Here is a 14787-nt window from a genome sequence, read left to right as displayed (position 1 = left end):
GAGGATTTATCTCAGAAAGATACATCAGTTTTGGGGACTCTCCTAGCTCTGAGGGCGGGGGGGGGGGAGAGAGACACGTACAGACAGGCTGACCACTTGAGCTGGGCGGGGAGGGCGAGGTGATTGATGGAGGGAATGCCAGGCTGGTCTAGGAGAGTGGCGAGGGGGCGGGGCGAGACAGCATCCCTCTTGGTTCCGGAGGGCGTGGCCTGTTAAGGGGCGTGACCGGGGCGTGACCAGCTTTTCTGATGGGAACAGGGGCGGGGCCTATACAGGGGGCGGGGCCGTGGGCGTGGCCAGCTTCCCGGTGGGGCGCGGGCGCGGCGGCGAGGGCGGGGCCAAGAGCACGGGGCCTTGCCCCGCGGGCTGGGCCCGGGCTGGAGCCGGGAGGGGGGGCGGCCGGGAGCTGCTGCCGGATTCACCGACGCAGCAGCTGGAGCCGGAGCCGCCGCGGAGCGGCCGGGAGCTGGAGGAGGACAGTCCCTGCCGGCGGGAGCCGGAGACGAGCCCTGCCGAGCTCACCGCCTGGCACCGGCCGGAGCGCGGGCCTGGGCACTGCCGGAGGCGGGGAGCCGCGCCTCCTGGGCATCGCAGGACACCACGGGGTGCCCGCAGCCTGGATTGCTCCTGCTAGGCCTGGTCATGGCCTGAGCGCGCAGGAGAGCCCGGGATCCGGACCGGAGAGGAAGAAGAACCAGGATTCCTATCAGCCGCACGCTAGGTAGGGAGAAGAGGAGAGACTTCACCTGGCACAGGGCAGCGGTGCCCGGAGCTTACTAGGCCAGAGAGCCTGGCATCCCGGCAGCCACGACCTGGGGACTCTGCACAGCTGCTGGGCCTCGGCTGGCGGGCACGGGCCTGGCAGAGGAGTTCCTACTTGCTCACCTGTCTGCAAGGACGGCCGGGAGCTGAGAAGCCAGGACCTGGCCCGGCCCAGAGGGGGGGCCCTCTGGTGGCTCTGGGGAGCCGGCCTCCTGCCCCAGCCCCGGCCCCGCGGGGACGGATGTGCCGCTGTCTTCGGGGGCACCATGACAGCAGGATGACCTCTGCGGAGACGGCGGCGGCGGCCGGCAGTCCTCGGGGGGCTGGGTCCCCCGCGGGGCCCCCGGACACCCCCGAGGCCCCCGGGCGGCCCGGCCGGGCCCGGGTGGCCACGGCAGCCCTGGTGTGGCTGCTGGCGGGGGCCGGCATGTCCAGCCTCAACAAGTGGATCTTCACGGTGCACGGCTTCGGGCGGCCCCTGCTGCTGTCGGCCCTGCACATGCTGGCGGCGGCTCTGGCCTGCCACCGGGGGGCCCGGCGCCCCGTGCCCAGCGGCACCCGCTGCCAGGTGCTGCTGCTCAGCCTGACCTTCGGCACCTCCATGGCCTGCGGCAACCTGGGCCTGCGCGCGGTGCCCCTGGACCTGGCCCAGCTGGCCACCACCACCACGCCCCTCATCACGCTGGCCCTGTCGGCGCTGCTGCTGGGCCGGCGGCACCACCCGCTGCAGTTCGCCGCCATGGGCCCGCTCTGCCTGGGGGCCGCCTGCAGCCTGGCCGGGGAGCTCCGGGCGCCCCCCGCGGGCTGCGGCTTCCTGCTGGCCGCCACCTGCCTCCGCGGCCTCAAGTCCATCCAGCAGAGTGAGTGCCGGGGCCGCCGTGCGGGGAGGCGGGGGACGGGGTGCGGGGGTGTGTGTGGGGTCTGGACGGCTGTTAGCCCATTTCACAGATGAAGCCACTGAGCCTCGCGGCTTCGGGAGAGGCAGAGAGTGAGGAAACTCAGAAAGAGCCGGCCGCTCAGAGCGGTTCCCGGGGCCCAGACTTAGGCTGATGTTTCATAACGGCTGCCCTGGATCTGCGTCCAGGGTTTCTTTTCTTTTTTCCTCTTTTTAAAGAAAATAGATTGTATTGATTTTTTTTTACAGAGAGGAAGGGAGAGAGATAGTTAGAAACATCGATGAGAGAGAGTCATCGATCAGCTGCCTCTTGCACAACCCCTACCGGGGATGCGCCCGCAACATGCTCTCGACCGGAGTCGAGCCCGGGACCCTTCCGTCCGCAGGCCGACGCTCTATCCGTTGAGCCAAACCGATTTCGGCTGTGTCCAGGGTTTCTTGTCTCTATCTCGCTGGATCTCCCCACGCTGCTCTGATCAAGGAAGTCACCGTCTTGTCCCCAGGGGACAGCCTGAGGGGTTGCCCTGGGCCGTGTGGCCAGTGAGCAAGGGAGGGGAGATCTGAACCCCGGGCAGTCAGGCTCCGTGCTGTCCCGGAGGCAGCGTAAGGCTGGGACCCCCCAGGGGGGGACCTGACCCTGGGCACCGGGGAGAGAGGAAGCGGGCGAGGCCTCCTGCTGGGCTTTGGAAGGCGGGGGTCTGGCTCAGGCGGGGAAGGGTTCGTGGTCGCTGGGAGCTGCGGTGTGACAGGCTGCGGGCTGGGTGTTGACCTTGAGTCGTCATAGCAACCGCCACCTTCACTCCCATTTTATTTATTTTTTATATTTATTTATTTATTTTTAAATATATTTTATTGATTTTTTTACAGAGAGGTAGGGAGAGGGATAGAGAGCTAGAAACATTGATGAGAGAGAAACAGCTGCCTCCTGCACACCCCATACTGGGGATGTGCCCGCAACCAAGGTACATGTCCTTGACCGGAATCGAACCTGGGACCCTTGCGTCGACAGGTCGACGCTCTATCCACTGAGCCAAACCGGTTTCAGCTATTTCATTTTATTTTTTTAAGACATATTTTATTGATTTTTTTACGGAGAGGAAGAGAGAGGGAGAGAAAGTCAAAAACGTCGATGAGAGAGAAACATCCATCAGCCACCTCCTGCACACCTCCTCCTGGGGATGTGCCGGAAACCAAAATACAAGCCCTTGACCGGAATGGAACCTGGGACCCTTCGGTCTGCAGGCCGAAGCTCTATCCACTGAGCCACACAGGTCAGGGCCACTCCCATTTTATAGATGATGGAACTGAGACCAGAGAGGGTTGTGGTTGGCTCGGGGTTGCCTCACCTCTGCTGACAGGAGACAGGGAGGGTCTGAGCAGGGGGCAGTGGAGGCTCCAGGCGGAGACCCTGGGAACTCACCCCGCCTGAGGGTGGAGCCCGCCTTCCTGCTTGTCCCTCTGCGGGGCGGCTGAGTCACACCCCCACGCCCTCCGCCTCAGCCCAAGGGACCTGTGGGGAGGCCGGGGCACCCGCTTGGGGCCGGGAGACCGCCCTCTGCTCACAGGGGGTGACCTTGGGCAGGTCTGGGTCCTGTCGGGGCCTCAGTTTCCTCATGTTTGGTGGAGACGGGTTGGAAGCATCCGCGGGGCCTCTTGCCCTCCGTCCCTTCCCACCCTGGGGTCCTGCGAGAAGGAAGGGGTGCTCACGGGCACTGGGCAGGGTTGGGGCGACCTGCCGCCTCGGGAGGCTGAGGCCGGGACCGGCCCTGCCCTGGCATCCTCAGAGGCAGGCCCTGTCCCCGTCCGCCCGGCTCTGGGGCAGGGCCGGAGCCCGTTCTATTTTTGCCCTCAGGTTATATGAGAGCCGGTGCCGGACTCAGGCCCGCGTTCTGGGCATGAGGAGACGGCGGGAAACCTGACCCCCTGGGCACACCCACCTCCCCACCTCCCAGCCCGGAGGCTCACCCCGCCCCACGCTCCTCACCCAGAAGGACCGCCCGCCTGCAGAAGGGGTGCGGCCGGCTGGAACCCAGGCACCCAGGCACCGGGGGGTGGGGGTGGGGTGGGGGGGTGTGCCTGGCATCAGGCCCCTGCTTGGCCTCTGCCAGCTCCTCCATCTCTCCCGTGCCCACTGCCTGGCCCCGGGGGTGGGCTGGGTGCTTGCTCCCGGCTCCCACAGCACCCTCCGCGCCCCCCATCAGGCCTCTGAGCGCCCCTCTTACAGCCACTTGGTTACTGGTCTGCATCCCGTCAGACAGGAGCTCTGAGAGGCATGGGCTGGGTGGGGGCCTCTCCATGTCCCAGCACCTGGCCTGGGACCTTGAGTGGTAGATGTATTTTTTTAAATATATATATATATATATATATATATATATATATATATATATATATATATATATATTATTGATTTTTTACAGAGAAGAAGGGAGAGAGATAGAGAGTTAGAAACTTCGACCAGCTGCCTCTTGCACACCCCCCATGGGGTTGTGCCCGCAACCAAGGTACATGCCCCTGACCAGAATCAAACCTGGGACCTTTCAGTCTGCAGGCTGACGCTCTATCCACTGAGCCACACCGGTTTCAGCAGTAGATGTATGAATGGCTCTGACCTCTGAGCTCTCGGCTGGTGGGGAGACCCCCTCAGAAACGGCGATGGCGATGGTAGGAGAGAAACTGCAGAGCCCAGGTGAACACAGGTGTGGTCGGGGCAGGGACACGTAGGGGAGACCAGAGGAGGCTGCCTGAGGAGAGAGGCACGCAGTGATGACAATAACAATAATATAATAACAGGCCTGGCCGGCGGCGTGGCTTGGTGGTTGAGCATTGACCTATGAACCAGGAGGTCACGGTTTGATTCCCACGCAGGGCACAGGCCCGGGTTGCGGGCTCCATCCCCAGTGGGGGGTGTTCAGGAGGCAGCCCATCCATGATTCTCTCTCATCTCTCTCATCTATCTCTCCCTCTCTCTTCCTCTCAAAATAAGAAATAATAATAATGTTAGTAGCAAACACATGCTCTGCCCAGCTCTTCCCAGAGGAAAACCAGGAAAGGGCATTGAGGGAGCGGGAAGAGGCTGTGCCAGGGCCCGGGCATCGGCCGCAGGAGCGGAGGGCAGGGGGGTGAGACAGCTGCACGGTAAGCAGTGACCACTGGGCGCCTCCCGTGGCCCCGTTACGCAGGCACAGACAAGGCGTGGGGAGAGGGTGGCCGGCCTGAGAGCGCTCAACTGGCGAGGGAGGAAGGACGACGGGATAAGCCAGGGCCCGGCAGAGCAGGGTCTAGAGAACATGTCTGTCTGCATGCGGCAGAGCCTGGTGTGCCCAGATGCCGAAACAAAAATATCTTTGGAGTCGAAACCGGTGTGGCTGAGTGGACAGAGCGTCGGCCTGCGGACTGAAGGGTCCCGGGTTCGATTCTGGTCGGGGGCATGTGCCTTGGAGGCGGGCATATCCCCGGTGGGGGGTGTGCAGGAGGCAGCTGATCGATGATTCTCTCTCATCGATGTTTTTAGCTCTCTGTCCCTCTCCCTTTCTCTCTGTAAAAAATCAATAAAAAAATATATATATATATTTAAAAATGTCTTTGGAGAAGAAGAGGTTGGAATGGAAGGTTGTGGGGAAGGAGAGGGGGTTGGCACTTTGGGGGTCACCCCTCTTTCCCTGGGCTGCAGGGAGGGAGGCAGAGGGCTAGGGGAGATGCAGAGCAGGGGCAGAGGCTGGGTGAAGAGGCCAGGACCCTCCCACCTGACTGTCTCGCACCTGAAATCCTAACCGCCTTCCGGCGATTGGGCCTGGAGCACGCTGCCCCGGGCGGCTCCTAACGGTGCTGCTATATTTGGAGCGAGCGAGCGAGCGAGCGAGTGAGCGAGCGGGCAGGAGGTATTCCAATTATCTGCTCATTTCTAGAAATGCTCTAGCCAGAGGGACGGTTGCCTAGAGAACAGAGCCAAAACATCAGAGTGAAATAGAGATTTCCTATTCGGAGCGTGGCCCGTGAGTAAGCGTCTCACTCAGAGGCTGTTTGGAAAGGGTGTGTCAGAAGATGCATGCAGGGAGGACAACCCGGAACCGATTGCTCATCTCTCTCCGCTAGAACGTGGACGGGTCCCCAAACCACCGCTGCCTCCGTGCAGATACTGCCATGGTCTGACTTTGATGAGGGGCACCACTTCCTGTGTGAGCTGGCGGGGTGATGACATGTGCACGCCTATCCACACATATCCACACACATGTTCACGCATACGCAAGGTGGTGGAACCCATCCTTTCTTTTTTCTTTAAAAAAAAATATATATATATATTTTTATTGATTTCAGAGAGGAAGGGAGAGGGAGAGATAGAAACATCAATGATGAGAGGGAATCATTAGTGGGTTGCCTCCTGCATGCCCCACCCTGGGGATCGAGCCCACAACCTGGGCATGTGCCTTGACCGGGAATTGAACTGGGACCTCCTGGTTCATAGGTCGATGCTCAGCCACTGAGCCTCACTGGCCAGGCTCCCCGCTTTCTTTGCAAAGCCGAAAGGTTTCCCCTCACTCCTGGATCCACCCCGACAAGCCCCAGATGCTGATTGTAAGCAGCCACGTGCAAACAATGACTCTTCTGTTGTTCTCGCGTCATGCCCGCGGTCATATGTGGATGAAGCAATGAGTGGACCCCGCATTTGACTCCAGCAATTTAATAGTTTACAATTCTGTTTTTCTTTTTTTTTAAATATAAAGATCATGTAGCTATTAGTGGCAGAACTGGGGACTTCTGCTGGACTGTCCTGCTGTGGTGGTGGTAATACACTGTGGGGTGGTGGGTGTGATAAGGGCTGAGATCAAAAAGGCGGGTCAGGACCACTTGGTGCAGGGCCTTCTACACCGGTGAAGAACCTCGGACAGCCCGGCCGGTGCTGCTCAGTGGTTGAGCATCGACCTATGAAGCAGGAGGCCACGGTTCGATTCCAAGTCAGGGCACATGCCCGGTTTGTGGGCTCGATCCCCAGTGTGGGGTGTGCAGGAGGCAGCTGATCTGTGATTCTTTATATATATATATATATATTGATTTTGTACAGAGAGGAAGGGAGAGAGATAGAAACATCTATGAGAGAGAGTCATCGATCAGCTGCCTCTTGCACACCCCCTACTGGGGATATACCCGCAACCAAGGTGCATGCCCTTGACTGGAATCGAACCCGGGTCCCTTCAGTCCCCAAGCCGACGCTCTATCCATTGAGCCAAACTGGTTTCGGCTGATCTGTGATTCTTATCATTGATGTTTCTCTCCCTCTTCCTTCCTCTCTGAACTCAATATATATATATATATATATAAAAGAGCCTAGGATATTGCTCGATATTTCTGGGAGCCACATTTTATGTTTATTGGTTATTTGGATATCGCTTGTGGGTGGTTGTTTTAGCCTGGGGGAAGCAGTTTGAAGTGGACAACATTAGGCTCACTTATTTTATTTTTTTACATTTACTGAGCACCTACCTTGAAAGGGCTTTATGCACGTTATCTATTATAATCTTTATAAAAACCCCTGCGTGTTAGTTTTTTTTTTTAAATTATTATTATTATTTTAAAAATATATATATTTTTTATTTCAGAGAGGAAAGGAGAGATAGAAATATCGCCCCACACTGGGGATCGAGCCCACAGCCCGGGCATGTGCTCTGACCGGGACTGAATGGAGACCTCCTGGTTCATAGGGCGACGCTCCACGTGCCAGCTGGGCCGTCTTAGGTTGTATCATCACCTCACCTGCAGGGGAGGAAACCTCGGCCTGCAGAGGTCCAGTGCCAGGTCACAGCCAGTGAGGGCACCCCCCAGGCAGCGGGATTCTGGACTCGTGACTGTCACCTTCCGGAGCAGGAGCCACTGACCCTGCCCGAGAGGCTGGACAGGCTCGCTGGGGCCGGGCCGCGGGGGGCAGGCTGGGCAGGCGAAGCGGGGTTTCCTCCGGCCGGCGCTGACCCGTGCTGTCCGCCTGCAGGTGCCCTGCTGCAGGAGGAGCGGCTGGACGCGGTGACCCTTCTCTACGCCACCTCGCTGCCCAGCTTCTGCCTGCTGGCCGGCGCCGCCCTGGTGCTGGAGGCCGGCGTGGCCCTGTCGCCCGCGCCCGCCGACTCCCGCCTCTGGGCCTGCATCCTGCTCAGCTGCCTCCTGTCCGTGCTTTACAACCTGGCCAGCTTCTCTCTGCTGGCCCTCACCTCCGCCCTCACCGTCCACGTCCTGGGCAACCTCACCGTCGTGGGCAACCTCGTGCTGTCCCGGCTCCTGTTCGGCAGCCACCTCAGCGCCCTCAGCTACGTGGGCATCGCGCTCACCCTCACGGGGATGTTCCTGTACCACAACTGCGAGGTCGTGGCCTCCTGGGCCGCCCGCCGGGGCGTCTGGCGGAGGGGGCAGCCTGGCAAGGGTCGCTGAGGCCCGGGAGAGCGTGTGGGCCGTCTGGGACAGCCCCCCCCCGCAGCCTGGACCCGACCCTGGCCGGTGGCCGTGGGACAAGCCGAGAGCAGGCAGCCGCTGGGCACGGCCCCCTGTCCCTGCCTGCCTCCTCTCACCCCAGGCCCTGCTCACCACTGGATGGTGGGCCCACGCCTGGCACAGCCACTGTGCTTGTCAGAGTGATCATTATTGATATCGACGACGGCACCCAACACTGTGGCCAAACTCCGACCACCTCTCCGTTTCCGACGACGACGATGGCGATTCTGGCGGTTGGAGCGGGGGAGGCAGCCGGGGGCCCCCGGGCCGGGCTTCTTGCTGCTGGGCTCCCCTGGCGGGGGGCGGGGCGGGGTCACCTGTGCCAACTCCCGGCAGCTGCTGTAGCCTCGTCCCCGGGCCCTCCGTCCTCAAATAAACTATTTTTGCTTGTACCCCTGTGTCATTCCTCGGGGTGACGGCCCAGTGGGACCTCGGTTCCCAAACTTCATTTGTTCCGGAAGGCTGTTCGAAAATCATTTTTGCCCTCCCCCTAGAAATACTGTAAATTCATCTGTTCCAGACACCCGCCCCCCAATGATCCCGTTTAATTTTTTTTTAATGTTTTTATTGATTTTTTTATAGAGAGGAAGGGAGAGGGATGAGAGAGAAACATTGATCAGCTGCCACCTGCACACGCCCCACTGGGGATGTGCCCGCAACCAAGGTACATGCCCTTGACTGGAATCGAACCTGGGACCCTTCGGTCGGCAGGCTGACGCTCTATCCACCAGTTGCAGGCTGGATCCCCGGCCCTGGTTGGGGCCCATGCGGGAGGCATCCAATCGATGTGTCTCTCTCACATTGATGTTTCTCTCTCTCCCCTCCTTCCTTCCACCCTCTCTAAAAATCAATGGGAAAATATCCTCAGGTGAGGATTAAAAACGAAACACAAACCAAAACCGCAGGGACCCTGCCTGGATGAGGGGGAATTCTGCTCTGCCCGCCTCACTGTGTATCTTAGGGAGCTGGCCGCCCTTCCCTGAGCCTCAGTTTCTGTATCTGCAAAATGGGGCGACGATCCCCAAAGAGAGGGTGCCAGGGAGAAGCCTGTTGGGCAGGGCCAGAGGAGGGGGTGATGGTGTCAGCTGGGTTGGCCCCCATCTTGGGCTATCATCTCATCACCCCCTTTCTCTGAGGCTCCAGGCCCAGCTGGAAAGTGGCGGCCAGCCCTGCTTGCTTAGTGAGGAGGAGCCAGACCAGGTGGGGCTGGAGGAATCATTTATGACTCCGCACACCCAGAACTCCCGCAGGCCTGCCCTGCCGGCCAGCGCGAGGCCGGGCTGCGGAGCCCACGGCTGGGGTCGGGGGCAGGGAAGGCCTGGGCGTCCCCTGGCCCAGGAAGGACAGACGCGGGGTTTCCCGGCCCTGCCTCCACCCAGGCGGGCCTTGCAGAGGGAAGTGGGCCCCGGCTGAGTCACTCACCAGCCTCCCTCCCTGTGACTCAGAGCCGCCCAGGCCCAGCCCTGTCCCGGTGTCGCTCGGCACCTCTGCTGTCCAGTCTGAAGCTTGGCGAGTCGGGACAAAGGATGGATGGCTCTGGGCGGGCGGAGCCTCCTCGGGACTCGGGACTCGGGCAGTTCTCCCCCACCTCCCGCCTGCTCTGCCCCAGGCCACGCGAGTTAAAGGTCACCCGCAGGTCCCTGCGCGTCTGCAGGCCAGGCCCTGTGCACATTCCGTTCCCAGCACTAGTTTCCCCGCTCCCCACCCTCCTCCACCGGCCGGGCTGGGGAAGGCCGAGGCCACTGTCCTCCTCGCTGCCATCTCCCCAGCACGGACTTGGATGAAGCAGCCAGAGAGACCATTAGCCAAGAGCAGGGGCCAGGGCGGGTTCCAATCCCAGCTCTGGCACGTCTGAAGCTGTGTGGCCTGGGCCGGGGCCTGCCCCTCCGGTGCCTCTGTTTGGGAAGTGGGGGCAGCCACAGACCCTCACCCCATCTCCCTCCGGGAGGCTCCAGGGCTTAGCGACCGAGTCTGGAACCTCACGGGCCTTTGAGGAAAGTCGGGAGACGGGCTCACTCCAGATGCTGCCGTCCAGTCCCTCCCCCGGCTCCTCAGGCCGCCCCCCCCCCCAGCCGTCAGCGCACAGGGCGGGCCTCAGGGCTGCGGAGCGGGCACCCCGCTCCCGCCACCGTGCCCTGCCTCGGAGGAAGCCGGGGAAGCTGGCTCGGCGCTGGGCATCCTGCCATTGTGAGTCCAGAACAAAGATGCGGCCTTGTCTCAGCCTCAGCTGCGGGGGCCCCTCCCACCCTCCCCGAGGGGCCCTGGGTGGCCATTCCGGGGCCCAGGGCAGACTGGGACTCCAAGCTCACGCTCTCCCCGCCCGCCCGCATGCAGACACTTCCTGGGAACACCCCAAAACGCCACGGAGGTTCTGAGCGGCTGCTGGAGAACCATTTCCTGACGGTGGCCCCTCAGGGCGGTCTGCGCCCGGTGGAGGAGTCATGGAAGGGGCAGGGAGACGGGGAAGAGCTATGGCGCCGTCCGGGTGAGCAGGGCACGGGGGCAGTGTCTTGGGTCCAGCTCATAGCAGCATCGGGGCAACAAATTATCCCCAAGCATTATGCCTGAAAGCATATGGCTTTGGGACAGACAGAATGAGGGAAATGATTCTTTCTTTCCCATCTGGCCCTGTTCCCCCGGCTTTGGGCGCCAGTCCATTTGACCCAGCACCACCTGCCTTCCTCACTCTCCCCTCTGGCCGGTAGCCGTGACCTGTCACTCCTGATCTGCACCGTTTCACACTTAGTTTCATCCTTAAAGACACGGATTACAAGCAGAGAGCTCCGCACGCTTCCTTTTTTATTGCTCCAGGAAAAAGGCAGCGCCTGTGCTTTTCGGCAGCTCAGAGCAGCGTGTGTGAGCTCAGGTCTCAGCGCGGGATCGAGGGCAGATCTGCAGGGCCCTCACTCCATAGGGGGGCGGGGCCGGAGGCAGGGCTCACAGTGGAATCATTAGACGGACCTCCTCCTCGTAGACGTCCGGGATGCTCCCCAGCGGGGAGCTGACCATGCGCACGGTGTTCTGGCCGAACAGCTGCAGCTCGTAGCGGATGAGCTGCTCCCAGAAGCCGCTGTTGGGCCGGATGATGGGCCGGCAGGACCGGGCCCAGGCGTGGGCGTCCCGCAGGGACATGGCGTGGTACTTCATGAGGTAGGCCAGGCACAGGGCGGCCGAGCGGCTCACGCCGGCCACGCAGTGCAGCAGCGTGCGGCCCTGCCTGGCCTCCACGGCGTGGATGTGGTCGGCGATGGGGTCGAAGAAGTCGCAGAGGGGCGCCGTGGGCGTGTCGGCCACAGGCACCTGCACGTACTGCACGTCCTCGAACAGGGCGCTCGCCACCTCCGTCGAGACGTTGACGACAGAGGTGATGCCGCTCCGGGAGAGCAGTTGCTTGTCGTTGGCGGCCACCCCGTTGCTGATATACAGGCTGGTGGTGATCTGCGAGAGGCCGCTGACCGAGGGCTGCGGGGACCGGAGCGGGGGGCCCCCTGGCAGTGTGGTCATCGGGCCGGTGGGTCAGCGGCCGGCGAGCCAGACGGGCCGCATCTTTCCGCTAGGCTGTGCCCACGGAAAACTGCCGGAGGGAGAGGATGCTTAGAGGGCAGGACCCCCGCGGGGCCAGCGGGCCAACCCCAGGGGCTTTCTGGGAAATGGATGGATGGGCCTAGAGCAGGGTCCCCCCAGGGGCTCCTGGGAACTTATTAAAAACGCAGAGCCCCAGGCTGTTCCTCAAACTCCTGTCCGTGGGAGTCTGTCTGTTCAGCAAGCCTCCAGGAGACCTCATGTGCAATGAGGACGGAGGACAACGCCCTGAGCCTGGCCCTTCCCCGCTGGGGCCCCCCATTTTTAGTTGGGGTGACTTGGGTCCTGCAGCTGAGCCTTGGCCTAGCTCCCCACTAGGCTCCCAAAGCCCCCTTCTCTGTCCTCGTCAATATCCTCTGTCCTCCAGCCCCCTGCCGGGAACCACCCCCACGGCTCCCTCCTCTTTCCAACTTTACCGCCAAACCACGAGCCTCTGAACCAGGGACATGGAGCCAGAGCCCACTGTGCTGGGAGCCACTGGTTGTATCAAGAGAGAGGAGGGTCTTAGCTTCCCTTCTCCAAGAACCAGCTCTTTTTTTTAAAAGGTGTGTGTGTGTGTGTGTTTGTGTAAAATTGGTTTCAGAGAGGGAGAGGGAGAGAGAGAAAAACATCAATGATGAGAAGAATTGCACACCTCTACTGGGGATCGAGCTCACAACCCGAACATGTGTCCTTGACAGCAATCAAACTCAGGACCTTTCAGTCCACAGGTTGACGCTCTAGCTACTGAGCCATACCAGCCAGGGCGAGAACCTTCTCTTTGAAGAGATAAAATGTGCCCATGCGCAACAGTCCTACGTCATTGCCACACTCCTGCCCATCGCCTCTGAGGATGGCCTGGGGAAGAGAGTTGCTGGGAGCTACCTGGAGCCCTCTGCACCCCCCACACCCCAGGGGTAAGTGCAGAGAGGCAGAGAGGCTTCGGGTAGACAAGCCACGCCACAGTGATGCGGTGCACAGCAGGACTGTGCCATGGACCCCAAAGCAGGGCAGAACCCCAGCTTCTGCTAAGAAATCCAGGTCCCGTACTCTCTCAGTCGTGAACAAGGCTGTAAAAATAGCACATCCCCACACGTTTCACTGAAACAGGAACATTCGGATCTAGAGCACACCTCTCGAGCCAAACGGCAGTCTTCATCCGGCACAGACATGCAGGGAGCTGAAGCTCTACTCCCCTGCTCAGTGCATTTCAGTGGCTGTCTACTGTCTACTGCCAGGAGGAGATGGAGCCCCTCAGCTTAGCGTCAAGGCTATTTACACCTGGCTGTGACCCACCTCTCCGGCCCCGTTAGCCTTCCCTGTGTCCTGAAGGCCCTCCCTGTGTCCTGAAGGCCCTCCCTGTGTCCTGAAGGCCCTCCCTGTGTCCTGAAGGCCCTCCCTGTGTCCTGAAGGCCCTCCCTGTGTCCTGAAGGCCCTCCCTGTGTCCTGAAGGCCCTCCGCTGGCCTAAGCCACTGGCAGTTCCATGTGGCCATCAGGTCCTGTCTGGCCTTTGCTGCTCGCAGTCCCTTTTAAAAAAATAAAAAAAAACACCATATATATATATATATATATATATATATATATATATATATATAAAATTGATTTTTTACAGAGAGGAAGAGAGAGGGATAGAGAGTTAGAAACATCGATGAGAGAGAATCATCAATCAGCTGCCTCTTGCACACCCCCTACTGGGGATGTGCCCGCAACCAAGGTACACGCCCTTGACCGGAATCGAACCTGGGACCCCTCAGTCCGCAGGCTGACGCTCTATCCACTGAGCCAAACCGGTTTTGGCTCAGACCCCTTCCTTACAAGCTGGTCGGATCCCCCTCTGTGACATCCAGCAGAGGACCGGTGAGCCTGCAGTCTTAGCCAAGGGTCACTCCTCCCCTACGTTTGATGGAGTCCCTGCTCCCGGCTTTCTAAGCCCTAAGGGCTCTCTCTCCTTCCGGAGCCTCCCTGGAGACGTGGCTTTGCTACGATCTGGGAGTTCTATTGGGACGTCACTGTGTCTCTCGTCACTCCTACCGCTCTGTCTCCACCAGGAGGCGCCTGATAAATATTTGGAACGGAGGGAATGTGTCCAACAGCTAGGACTCTTCCTTCTGAGGCATCTGGCAAGGATGAGTTCTCTGGCTGTGCTTCTCTAGAGTTTTGGGGAGGGGCCGGGTGGAAGGCAGTGTGGTTCCTAGGCCGTAGGAGAGGAAGGACAAAGGCTGCACAGGCAAGTGCTACCTGCCAAGGCCCCAGAACCGAATGCACCAGGCTCACCGCAGGGATGGGGTTGTTTGTTCCAAAGATCACGTGAGGGCGGGGGAAAAGCCCCCCTCTCCCAGCCCAGCCGGCAGCCTAAATGTTCCGGGTCCTCCTCATCCAAAAACCCAGAGAGCAGGGGGCTTAGTCCGAAAGCCGGCCTTTGTGGTCTCAGTAGGTGTGGGGGAAAGAGGGCAAACACCGCGAGGCGCATGTTAACGCTGAGATATTATAAATGAGGGACGAAGGTCGCGGGTTGGCCGGAGGGAGGCGCCACTTCCAGGGTAGAGCCAGACAGGTTTCTTAGGAAGTTGGCGCAGCAATGGGCTTCCTATCTGCTTGGGTATCAAGACCCTAATGGTCTCACCTCAGAGCGCTGGTTCGTTCAGAAAGCAACGGCGCCCGGAGCCTCGGACGGAGGTCTCGAGGAAAGAAAACCGATCACCGAGGCCTCCCCGCTCCCGCCCCGGGGAGCCCCGATTCCCGGCGGCCCAGGGCTCTGGCTTCCATAGAAATGGCCCCTCATCCGGGAAGAAATCCGCCATGCCGCGTCTTCAGAGACACCACGGCCTCGCCTCCCCAGCCCTGGAGCTGCCCCGCCCGGACTCACCCGGTTACCCGCCCCGCGATCACGCGGGGACCAAGTCGAAAAGTAAGGTCCACTCGGCCCGCGCAGCCCGCTCCAGCGGCCTAGCTCGTCCCCATGGCAACGCACCCGCTCCCGCTACGGCAGCCGCCGAGGGACAATCCTGCCGGGCCCGCCGCCTGCCGGGTACCGCGTGCTTCCGGTCCTCCCGGCCCCGCCCCCTCCGTCGTTTCTGGGGCAACGAGCCCTCCT

At 60.8% G+C, this 14787-nt stretch overlaps 2 protein-coding genes across 2 annotated transcripts; one reads left to right on the top strand and one right to left on the bottom strand.

Annotated features, from left to right (window-relative positions):
* The first annotated feature begins 368 nt into the window (after positions 1-368).
* On the top strand, positions 369-8517 carry SLC35E4 (solute carrier family 35 member E4). The gene is made up of 2 exons (XM_084867320.1): positions 369-1622; positions 7638-8517. Exons 1-2 carry the CDS (start codon positions 1004-1006, stop codon positions 8069-8071), a joined length of 1053 nt encoding a protein of 350 aa, XP_084723446.1. The 5' UTR covers positions 369-1003; the 3' UTR covers positions 8072-8517.
* A 2311-nt stretch (positions 8518-10828) lies between these two features.
* Positions 10829-14734, bottom strand: DUSP18 (dual specificity phosphatase 18). The gene is made up of 2 exons (XM_084867657.1): positions 14560-14734; positions 10829-11705 (listed from the first exon to the last, which is right to left on the bottom strand). Exon 2 carries the CDS (start codon positions 11633-11635, stop codon positions 11069-11071), a length of 567 nt encoding a protein of 188 aa, XP_084723783.1. The 5' UTR covers positions 11636-11705; positions 14560-14734; the 3' UTR covers positions 10829-11068.
* Positions 14735-14787: the final 53 nt, after the last annotated feature.

The sequence above is a fragment of the Pipistrellus hanaki genome, assembly GCF_964339955.1.
Source record: "Pipistrellus hanaki genome assembly, chromosome: 19".
In the NCBI taxonomy this organism is placed as follows: Eukaryota; Metazoa; Chordata; class Mammalia; order Chiroptera; family Vespertilionidae; genus Pipistrellus; species Pipistrellus hanaki.
Note: the sequence above shows the minus strand (reverse complement) of the source record. Positions and strands in the feature narration are given on the sequence as shown.